The sequence below is a fragment of the Chrysochloris asiatica genome, unplaced genomic scaffold, assembly GCF_000296735.1.
Source record: "Chrysochloris asiatica unplaced genomic scaffold, ChrAsi1.0 scaffold00298, whole genome shotgun sequence".
NCBI classification, from domain to species: Eukaryota; Metazoa; Chordata; class Mammalia; order Afrosoricida; family Chrysochloridae; genus Chrysochloris; species Chrysochloris asiatica.
The window spans coordinates 913824-926465 of record NW_006408816.1 but is presented as its reverse complement, the minus strand read 5'-3'; the positions used below and the strand labels follow the sequence as shown (position 1 = coordinate 926465).

Here is a 12642-nt window from a genome sequence, read left to right as displayed (position 1 = left end):
GGAACCGACTCGATGGCACTTAACAACAACAACAACAACAATTTACATTCAGTGAGCTTTGACATATTTGTTGTTGCTACTGTTAAGTGCAGTCTAGTCAATTCTGACCGTTAGCATCCCTGTATAGAGTTTCCAAGGAGCAGCTGGTAAGCTTGAACTAACAATTTTGAGGTTCAAACCAACTTTGCAGTCCAGTGCATTAACCCACAGTGCCAAACCAGGACTCCAATTTTGTTCACGAGTTGATATTTTTTTAATGTGGTACACTGAGTTTCATGATAAAGATCTCTATACTTTCAAATAAGTTTAAATTGTAAAATATCAAAAGCTTGTTGCTATTGTTAGGTGTTGTCTAGTTGTTTGCAACACACAGAACAACACTGCCTGGCCCTGCATCATCCACACAACCCTTGCTATGTTTTAGTCTATTGCTGCAGTCACTGTACCAACCTATCTCTCTCTCCCTTTTTATTTTTATTTTACTTTTCCCACATTTAAACATTTTTTTATTTTAAACTGAGTGATAGTTGTTTACATGGAAGAACATTGGCTTTACACCATCGTTTATTGCAATGATTATAATCTCCTCTGTGCATCATCATTCAACAGTATTTGGTTCCATTCCCTCTGTTTTTCTTTTTTGGGGGGTAGTGGGGTAGGGTGGGAAGATGTATACAAAAACACTCAGGAATATACAATTAATTTAAACAACAAAAGGGCACATTCTGCAAGCTTGATTCCTGGCTGCCAGCTCTTAGTCCCTCTCTTTCCATGAGTATAGAGTCCTCAGCTGCTCCCTATCTCCATGTCCCCATCTCTCCCTCCATCTCTGGTATCACTGCTTCTCTGGATAGGGTCCCACACTCCGCTTGTGTTTGCACTTGATGGTCCTAGGGTCCTCTGTTTCTGGATTAACTACACTCCCGTTTTTGTTATAAAACTTCTACGTTTACATGTGTGACAGTCACAATTGGTCATGATAACAATTACTAATTATTGAATCATAAGAATCTTATCCCCATCTCTTCACCAGACCCGTCTAGACAAGATGAAAACTATTCAGTGGGAACTTTACCTTTCCCCACACACTCTTAAACTCAACTCCCTTTTGGAAACTTGTAAGTCAGTCACTTAATACCTTTATCACCCCCTTATTTTAGGTAGCCAATGTCTAAGTTGCCTGTTCCTATCTACCCTGTATACAGAGTGCATAGGATACTTGATATGGCAACTCTCAATCCTTTTCTTTTGGGTCCTCTTTCTCCCTGACAATTTAATTTATCAATCAAGATGTCCTTCTCCAGGACTGATACCTCCTGATGACATGTCCAAAGTAGGTAAAACAAAATCTAACTATACTCACTTCTAAGAAGCATTCATGGAGCTCTGGTAGCATAATGGTTATGAGTCAGGCTGCTAATTTTACCACCAGCAGTTTGAAACTGATAGCAGTTCCATGGAAGAAAGATGAGGGTTTCTGCTCACTAAAGATTTAAAGGCTTGGAAACCCTGTATAGATTTGCTAAGAGTCAGAACCGAATTCACAGCACATAACCTCCAGCCACCAACAAACATCCAGGCTATATACTTCTTCCAATATATATTTTCACTCTCCTGGAAGTCCATGTTATATTAACTATCCTGGCCAGTACCATAATTCAAATACTTCATATGCTTCAGTCTTAATACTGTATTCATTTTCCCATTTTCACACACATATGAGGAAATTTAAAATGTAATGGCTCACGTCAGACACAGTATAGTCTTCAAAATGACGTCTTTGCTTTTTAAAAAAACTTGGGTAGCAGAATTGCCCACTGAAATACTTTTCTCGATTTCTAACTGATGCTTCCAAGGGCACTGGCTTTGCATATAAGTAAAATGAAATCCTCGACAACTTCAATCTTATCACCCCATGATCCCCTAATCATTTCATGATGTCTCTTATTGTTCCAGTTGTGTTTTGTTTGTTTTTCTCTATGTTGAGATGTAACCATTATTGAAGTCTGTATTCTTTGATCTTTATCAATAAATGTTCCATGTTCATTCTGGTTTAAGAATGCAAAGTTGTGTCATCTGTACACTGTCATTTTTATTTCAAAATGGTTCTCATTTTTATTTTCAAAATAAGTTCTCATTCCTAGTTTGTTACAGTCTGACCGTACCTCTAAACCCTATCCACATGGGTAACCATGGGTGAAATACCATTGGTATAGTTTCCAGCATCATGGGGACACGCAAGCCACCACAGACAACAAACTGACAGACTGGAAGTGGACTACAAAATTAGAAATAAATAGAAACACTCAATAGTATTTTCAGAAAGTTTTGAAAAATTTACTTAGAAAAATATTCAAATCAAAATATAGCTATTTCAAAAGCAAAAGCTATTTCATTTTATTTGTACATTATAATTAGAGAAAAAAATATCTGGTCAAAGTTGGCATCTAAACTAAACTAAGGTATTTTCAAAAGCTGGACAATGAATAAGGAATACAAAAAAGAATTGACACATGTGAATTATGGTAAATAAAGAAAAGATTAAAGTTGTCAAAGACTTCATTTTACTTGAATCCACTCTCAATACTCATGCAAGAAGTGGTCAAAGGACATGTCGTATTAGGCAAATATGCTACATTAAAGTACCCAAAAGCAAAGATGTTAGTTTGAGGACTAAGGTGCGCCTGACCCAAGCCACGATATTTTCAATAGCTTAATATGCCTTTGAAAGTTAGACAACAAATTAGAAAAACCATAGAAGAATTGACACATTTGAGTTATGGTAGTAGAGAAGAATATTAAAACTACCATGGGCTGCTAGAAGAACAAACTAGTCTGTATTGAAAGAAGTCCAGCCAGAATGTTCCTTAGCAGCCAGGATGGCCAGACTTCATCTTTACACCTCAGACATGTTATCAGGAGAGCCCAGTTCCTAGAGAAGGACAACATATTTGGAAAGTGGAGGGTCAGTGAAGAGGAAAACCCACAAGGAGATGGATTGGCACAATGGCAGCAGCTATGGGCTAAGCTTAACAACAATTTTGAGGATGGCACAGAACCAGGTAGTGTTTCATTCTGTTGTACAAAATGTCAGCATGATTCAGAACCTACTTGTGGGCACCTAACAATAACAGCAATCTAGTACCTCAATTAAAAATGAGAACTCTTACTTAAGCATAGATGTCAGTTTCAGAGGTACTTGCCTACATTTAAACAAACATCAATGCTGCTTAAAAATAAGATATCACATTATAGACTATTTAAAATACAAAAACTTATTAAGAGCAGTGAAAGTCCCATGAATTTTCTTCCACATTCTAACTAGTGGAAATAGCCTGCCATAGTTGTAGTTATGTGTGGCTGAGTCAATTTCAAATGATACTATGTGACAGAGTACAATTGGCCCATGGGGTTTTCTAGGCTATAATCGTTTCAGGAGAATCCTGGTGTGGCACTGTGTGATAAAACACTGGACCTCAAGGTCAGGCTGAACCATAAGGTTGGCAGTTCAAACTCATCAGCCAATCCTTGGAAATCCTATACAGGGTCTATGTGTCAGAACTGACTTGACAGCACTTAACAACAACATCCCTTACAGGAAAAAATTGCCAAGTCTTTCCCAGTCTTTAGGTTAACACAGCTGAAGGCTGAACTATTGTACATTACCAGGGCACCTTGGGAATGTAATTAATAGGATTCACTTTTATTCTTAAGGGAATTCTAGTAACTCAAGATAAGAGTAAAATATTTTGTATTTTATAGTTGTCACAGTATAAGCCCATGCTGATGAAATAAGGTTATATTAATTTTACATCAACATTTATATGTTTGACACAACAATGAGCAGTATCTTTAGTAAGGTATTTGCTTTCACATTCAATAGCTCACTTAAAGAAATGTTAATAAAAGAAAACACACTTATTTTAAAATTTTGGGTTTAAGGCATATTGTTTAAAACCTAATATATCTACGATTGCCTTTGTTGTTTTTTTTCTTTTTACCAAGCGTATTTATATTGAGAAAAGGCATGTACAAAACAGAATTTAAAACAGAGAGCACTGGATTATACCTATATAAAAACTTTAGAAACTTGTGGGTGACAGATTTGTTAGAAAGTTCTCTTTACCAACCAAAGAAAAGACAACCCAATTGCTGTTATGAACTGTCATTAGTAATTTAGCAGAGCTAGAAGGCAGTTCAGCTGAGTAGACAGAAAATTAAAACATGGGCAGTTCCTGATTGGAAATTTATTCATAGCAGGTAATGAATAGCACAGTCAGGATCTCTGATATTACTCAGAGTGAAATATTTAATTCTAGTAACTTTGATGAATCAGAGATTATACACGGTGACAGGTTGTGACATATAGAAAGGATAAAAATGAGCATCAGCAGCAGAGCTTTACAGAAAGTTTGATCTAGATAGGATCATTTTTCTTTTTTTCAAATGATAAATATAATTATTTCAAAAATTACTACAGAAGTTTTCAAAGAAGAGGCTTACGGTTTTAAGCAAACCAAGTACCATAGTTATATCTACACATAAATGTTGTTGTTGGCTGTCCAGAGAGACTTTCTTTTTTTTGCAGATTTTTCAGAACAGATCTGCAGGCATTTTGCTTCAGTCTGCCATTGTAAAACCTCCACTGAAACCTAATCAGCATCATGGCAACATGTAAGCATCTACTGACAGACTAGAGGTGACTGCGATTGTGGTACACTGGCCAAGTATTGAACCCTGGTCTCCTGCATTAAAGGTGAGAATTCTACCACTGAACCAACCCGCCCCTCAAGGAAAATAACGTATCTTATGCTATAAGATATAAATAATAATTTCTGAGTTTTATGGAAAAAGAACAAAGTAAAAATTTCTGATAGTATAGTTCTTATTGTTATTTTTGTTAAGTGGCATTGAGTCAATTCCAACTCATAACAACCATATATAGGGCTTCTGAAGAGAAGCTGGTGGATTTGAACAGTTGACCTTGTGGTTCGCAGTTCAGTGCTGATTATTATGTGTGTATACGTATATCCTTGCATGTGTGTATATGTATATCCTTGAGTGGCGCAAATGTGTAAGTACTCAACTAACTCAGATGTTAGCAGTTTGAACACAGGCAAAAGTGCTGCAGAAGACAGGGCTAGTGATCGGTTTCTCAATGATCTTAAAAACCCTATGAAAAAGCTCTACTCTGAACTCATTAGTTCGCAGTGATTGGAAATTGACTCAACAGCAACTAACAGAGATAGCAATATACATATAGGTGCTGCTCACACATAGCAAAATAAAAGTATTGTATCTATAAAGAATAGAAATTTATATTTTGGTTATGTGTGACTTTTCCATAGCTTATAAATATTTACAAAGGAATTTTTAATTTTCATAAAGAAATATGTATCTTTTAAATGTCTATTTCAACTATAACTCTCTCCTATAGAAATACAGCCATCACAAAAAAAAAAAAAAAAAAAAAAAAAAATTCCAAACAAAGAAATATTTCATTACATCCTTTTTAAATTTAGAGTGGAATATAGTCACTGTTTGTGGTAGAAACATGTTAAAACATAGACCTCGAATCTGTGACTGTTTGGCCATACATAGTAGAATACATAGTAGAAATGATCCAGACCTTAATCCAAACACCCTTCCTTTTGGAACTCTGCTTCTTGAAGCCACACTTTGAGAAAGTCCAAGTAGACACACAAAAAGGGGAGCTCTAGCCCATAGCTAGGTTTCAGCTACAAGCTAACATCAAGCACCAACTTGTCCATCACATGAGTGCATCATCTTGAAAATGGATCTTCCCGTTACCAAGAAAGTCACCCTACTTAATGCTACATGGAGAAAAAAGGGGCTATGACTTACAATTACTTCAAAGATGTATATGTTAAACAAAATAATTTGGGATAACTTTTAAGCAGCAAAAGATAAACAACACAACAAAGCAGGACTTGAATCATGAATGGTGAGATAATAAAATATATGACCATAAAATTATAGCATTTCACTTTAGGAATGTTAAATTAGATATAAATAAAATACTTATTAGAATAGAAGGAAGTGAATATAAAAGACAGTCTGGTAAAATTTATTTAGTTAATATAAATCTTATAAATCAAATAGAAATATATAGTTTCTAATAAATCATATGTAAGTATTGAGAAAATAAAATAGCATTCTAGATTTGGCAGTCTATGTTTTAAAGAATTATTTATCTAAATTAAGGTATGCTATTGTTGTTGTTAAGTGCTGTTAAGTCAGTTCTGACTCATAGCGACCCTGTATAGGATTTTCTAGGAGCAGCTAGTGAGTTTGAGCTGCTGATATGTGGTTCAAACTGACCTTGCCTTTCAGTGCATTATCCTACAGCACCGTACCAGGTATATTTACTGGTTTCATATGATTATATCCATATTTAATAATGTCATAATCAGTAGTGTAAAAGTATAAACTGTTATAAAACACTAATTTTCTAAAAATTGGAAAATTTAGATCAATAAAATCCATTTTAAATACAAATGTATTTATATAACTATAAACTATAAATCAAACCCTATATATTGCTGCTACATGCCATCGAGTCTGTTCCAAGCAATACCAATATTGTATAGGGTTTTCAAGGAGCAGCTAGTGGGTATTAAATGCTGACCTTGCAGTTAGAAGTCCAAGTCTTATGGATAGTGCCATGATAGCACAAACCATTAAAGGTGATACATTTATACTATTTATCTTTTATCAAAGTGAGTACTTGAAAAATATTAATAGTTACTGGAAATGGCCTTGAATAAAATTGTGTCTAATACGTTTTTCTTTAAGGAATCCTGGTATTGTCCTGGGTTAAGCACTGGACTGCTAACCACAAGGTCAATAGTTGAAAACCCTCATAACACTCCATAGGAGAAAGATGAGGTTGCCTGCTCCTGTAAGGGTTAACAGTGTCAGAAATCCTACAGAGCAGTTCTTCTTTGCCATATAGGGTTTCTATCATTCTGCTCACTTACTATAGGTTTTCTGCCATATTTTTTTAGTGGGGTATCATAATTTTTCTTCAGAATATTGAGCAACTTTAAATATACTTGGAGAGCTTATGATACAAAGGAAACAAACTATAATAAATATAGTTTTTAAATAAAGATTTGCTTTATAATGTAAAAAAAAAAATATTCCAATGAATGGACTTCTTTTTAAAGAATAGTTCTACAGAATATAGGGTGTCTTACTCATCCAAATCTGAATCAAATAGATCAATGAATTGTACAATATTTACTCAATAATGCAATTAGTAGGGTTATGGTGTGAACGGTTAAATGCAAGGCTGATGGTTCAAATCTCCCAGCTGCTCCTCAAAAACTCTATACAGGGTTTCTGGGAGTTGGAACTGATTTGACAGCACCTTTCAACAACATCACTGCATTAGCACAGGATCTGAATGTTTTACTTGTTATGAATCAAAAGTGTTAATAAAAGCAATATTTTAAACATTGACACAAATACCAACTACTTTCACAGGGAGAATTTTTCAAGTTCTAAAACACTGCCTACACTTATAACAAAAATCTGAGAAGTAAATTAATTAATAAATTTGTAGTAATCAGAGTGAAACGAGGCCTAGGACCCTGTCATCTTCTTCCTTATCTTGTGTCCTTTCTCATTATGCTGCCTCATCTGGTATGACTGATTCTTATATATAGCTATGCAGTATAAAATAAGGTATGACATTTAAAAAAAAATGACAGTAAAACTTTTTTTGCCACGTTGTTGTTGTTGTTGGTAGGTGCCATCGAATCAGTACTGACTTACAGTGACCTTATATACAACAGAACGAAACACTGCCCGATTCTGGGCCAACCTCACTATCATTGCCACGCTTGAGCTCACTGATACTCTCATTTTACTAATGCATCCCGTTGGGGGCGTTCCTCTTTTTCTCTGACCCACCACCCTACAAAACATGATATCGTTCTCCAGTGACTGGTCCTTCCTGACAATATGTCCAATGTATGAGACAGTTTGGCCATCCTGGCCTCCAAGGAGCACTCTGGCTGCACTTCTTACAACACAGATCTGTTGGTTCTTTTGGCAGCCCATGGTACTTTCAATATTCTCCTCCAACACCTTACCTCAAAAGCATCAATTATTTTACGGTCTTCCTTATTCCTGTCCAGCTTTCGAATCCATATGAGGTTATTGAAAATACCATGGCTTGGGTCAGGTGCACCTTATTCCTCAAGCTGACATCTTTGCTCTTCAACACTTTAAAAAGGTCTTGTGCAGCAGATTTGCCTAATGCAATATGTTTGATTTCTTGACTGCTTCTTCCATGAGTGTTGATAGTTAATCCAAGAAGAATGAAGTCCTTGACAACTTCCATCTTTTCTATGTTAATAAGAATGTTGTTTATTGATCCAGTGGTAAGGATTTTTGTGTTCTTTACATTGAGATGCAATCCATACCGAAGTAGAAGTCATCTAATTTATGATAGGGATTGTTGTTGTTACGTGCCATCAAGTCAGTTCTTACTCATAGCGACCTTATGGACAACAGAACAAAACAGTGAAGCATCTGGTCCTGCAGCATCCTCACTACTACTGTTATATGTTTGAGCTCATTGTTGTTGCCACAGTGTTAATAGCATTGATATTTTCCTATCAAAGATACTTCAAGATAGGTCTTGAATGTTTTTGTTTTTTTTTTTTTGACAATGAATGTAATATCATTCCTCTTCAACTGATCATTCCCAGCACAGCAAGTCAAACGACTGTCAATTAAAAATGGCAGTAGCAGTCCATTTCAGCTAATTCCTAGGATATCAGTCTTCATGGGTTCCATTTCATTTTAGATAACTTCCAAGCTTTGTAGATCCTATTTTTATATCCTATAATCCGATTATTAAGGAAAGTGTGTAGCTATTTCTTCTCACTTTGAGTTATGCCTCATTACCAAATGGTCCCCAGAACTTTTCTCTATTCACCTAATTATGGTCAACTCTATTTTGAGGAGGCAGTTCTTATCCAGTAATATTTTCAGGATCTTCCAAACTAAAAGGTTCATCTTCTGGCACTAGAACAGGCAATTTTCCACTGTTATTTATAAGGCTAACCATTCACTGGTGCCTCTCATTCTTAATCACTAGTCTTAGTATGGAAGCTCTGCTTAAACCTGTCCACCATGGGTAATTATGCTGGTATTCAAACTACTGGAGGTATGATTGGTAGTTGGTTTGCTGGTTATGTGCCATGGAGTCAGTTTCAACTCATAGCAACCCTGTACAGGATTTCCAAGGCTGTATATCTTTACAAGAGCAGAAAGCCTCATCTTTCTCCCGCAGAACCACTGGTAGTTTTGAACTGCTGACCTTGAGATTAGCAGCCCGACTTGTAACTGCTATGCTACCACAGTTTCCAGCATCACAGCAACACAGAAGCCACCATAGTAAGACATACTAACAGAGAAGTGTTAGCTATAAATATTAGTGTGTGGGGAACACTATGGGTAGTTTTACTCTGTTCTACAGATTTTCTAGAGAATTACTGAGTTAGAATTGACTTGACGACAATGTCTTTTCACATTCATAATATTAAATTTAACACAACTTATCAAAAATATACAAGGAGCCCTGGTGGCAAACTTTTTAAGCATTGGAATCCTAACTGGAAGGTTGATGGTTCAAAGCCACATGCCACTCCAAAGAAAAAGATGAGGTTTTCTGCTCTCATGAAGACTTACAGTCTGAGAAATCCTATTGAGTAGTTCTACTTTGTCCTCATGGTTGCTATGAGTTATAATTAGACTCCATGGCAGGGTTTGATTTGGTTTTGATATCACAAATACACAAGCTATACAAAACAAGGCAAATTTGATGTTGTTGTTAGGTGTCATCGAGTCGGTGCCGACTCATATTGACCTTATGCACAGCAGAATGAAACACTGCCCGGTCCTGGGCCAACCTCACTACTGTTGCCACGCTTGAGTCCATCAATTCTGCCACTTGGCCATTCCATCTCATTGGAGGTCTTCCTCTTTTTCTCTGACTCTCCATCTTACCAAACATGATATTTGATAGTCATGCTAAATAATCCTCATATGATTAAAGAATATCACATTAAGAATATTAAATACCAGTAAAAGCATACATTCAGTGAATTTTCTTGAAATTAATTTTAAATAGAGAAAACATTTCTATAATATATACCTACCTGGAGTAGGCAAACAATCTACTGTCCCACAGATCATGATTCCCTCTAGGTCCAGAATGAAAATAGCAGGAATCTGTCCCATCAAACATATTCAGCCCATCTTCTGAATTTTTGGAAGCATGGCTGTGTACCACATCTAAGAGAACAGTGATGTTCATTGAGTGAGCTGTGTCAACCAATTCTTTTAGCTCTTCCGGTGTTCCGTAACGGCTAAAAGTAAAGACGATAGCAAAAACAAGATGACTTAATACTTAAAAAATGTTTAATTGATCAAATGTAACAACAATTGTGAGGATGGCACAGAAGCAAGCAACACATATGGTTGTTATGAGTCAGAATTGATGCCACCTAATAACAATTGTTTTATCAGTGCAGTATTATATGTTTAAAATATGCAAATACTGTATGACATGATTCTTAAATGCAAGTCAAAGTTCCTTAGTATTTATTATAAAGCAAATTTTAAAACATTCAATAAAGTAATAATAGCATTTAATCTCAACCATTAAATCTATATTGATGTATCAATAAAATCCACATTTTGAGTATATATATAGTACAACTCTTAATTTTCTAATCTCAGAACTCCTACTTAGTCCGGGGAGTGTAGTAATTTCTGTTCACATACCTGCCCTATTACTTTGTGTGATTATGGTTGAGAGGGGTAGGGAATGCCCTTGGCACTTGCATTGAGGTCATTCCTCCTGTACTTATTTCTGAGCCAGAATGTTCTCAGGTAACAGTGGGTTAAGTGATGTGTCTGCTTTGTGACCATTCAAGTGATAAAAATGGGTGAATCATACATGTGTTAAAAGTCAGCATGAAATTTAAAAAATTAAAAAAAAAAAAAAAAAAGCACTGCGCAGAAGATGACTTTCCTAAATCAAAGCATCAATTTTGCCTTTTAAATAATCACTCTTGCTACTGTTTATGCCTCTCTTCTAAATTAGACCATATGTTCCTTGAGGGTAGGACCTCTGACCATATGGTTTCCCATGACCTATTACTATGCTTGGTACAAAGCAGGTTTCTAGCTTCAACAGGCAGCAAGAACTTTATTTATTTAAAAAAAATTTTTAAATGATCAATATGAGCATATCATCCTCCATTTCTAATTAGAGTTGAGTTCACATTGTCCTTAAGATGAAGATCATTGTGATCACAGCCTACTTCACTGTCTAATCTAGCTCCTGCTAATAACTTTAGCCTTATGATAAAGCTACCACTTCCTCTCTTTATCCCAGCCACCTGGATGTTTTTAAACATTTAACAGCATGGTCCTAAAGTTTATTTCAGTCATTCACTCATCCACCCATATGTTTACTCAGATAATACTGAGCTACCTACTATGTGCCATTGAATGTTTGAACATCTGTGATACAGTAATGAACAAAATATACATCATTAACAAATGAAATTTACATTCTACTTGAGAGACAACAAATAAGCAAACAAAATAAAAAGAATGTTAAAAAAACAAAAAAAGTAAATGATTGTCAGCAGCCATTAGAAGTTCAGAGAGAGGCATGAAAAAAGTTCTTCTTTCCGATCCCTTAGAAAGAATTAAAATGGCAAATACCCTATTATGGACTACTAGCCTCAGAGTGTGAGAAAATAAATTCCAATTCTTAAAATCACCGACTTTATAGTATTTTGTTATACCATCCCTGGGACACTAAGACAATGTCTATATCCACCATTCTGACAGTTCCAGTTCCATAAGGCAAAACAATATTGGACATATCCATCATGGAATTCTCAGGACTTAACATATGCAAAAGTTTAAACATGTTTGAGTGAATGAGTGACTATATGTTGTGAGTGGGCTGGTTTTGAGGAAACAGTGCATGGCTGGTATGTCGGTGTGAATGTGTGCTTCAATGTACATGTTTGAATATGTTAGAGTAACAATGAAACCTACTGTAAATGGACTAACCAGAAAATAACTAAAATATAGGTCAAGAGATTACCAACCAAGTTAAATTGTTTCCGGTAGTCATTCAGGTCAACAGCATCTTCAATACCTGGAAGTCCATACTGTCTTTCTGCCCAGAGAACCACAGTATTTGGATTTCAACCTGGGAGGAAAGGCAACCCTTTTGTAGGTAATAATTTCCTACCAAGGGACTTGTTAGTTGCCTTCCTACATTGTTGTTGTTGTTGTTGTTATGTGCCGAGGAGTCGGTTCCGACTCATAGTGAGGCAGTAAATCTTTATAGGAGCAGAATGCCTCATCTTTCTCCCGTGGAACAGCTGGTAGTTTCGAATTGCATTAGTCACTCTCTTTTCAAAAAAGATGAGAAACTAGGCCAAAATTCCTTCTGTTGGACATGATTTTTTAAAATAAACTTAAGTCTCCAAAGATATGATAATTTGGGGGATTCATTTATCAGAAATCATTTCATGAAAAATAATCTCTAAGCAGAACTGGTACCATTTATGACTG

The 12642-nt window shown here is 35.7% G+C and overlaps 1 protein-coding gene across 1 annotated transcript in view; it reads right to left on the bottom strand.

Annotated features, from left to right (window-relative positions):
- The window catches only part of LOC102817604 (1,4-alpha-glucan-branching enzyme-like), a 477609-nt gene that overhangs the window by 239275 nt on the left and 225692 nt on the right, over nucleotides 1–12642 (bottom strand). Inside the window, exon 7 of the mRNA XM_006874745.1 lies at nucleotides 10197–10406. Coding sequence (XP_006874807.1) covers nucleotides 10197–10406 — 210 coding nt within the window. The remainder of the gene's footprint in view (nucleotides 1–10196; nucleotides 10407–12642) is intronic.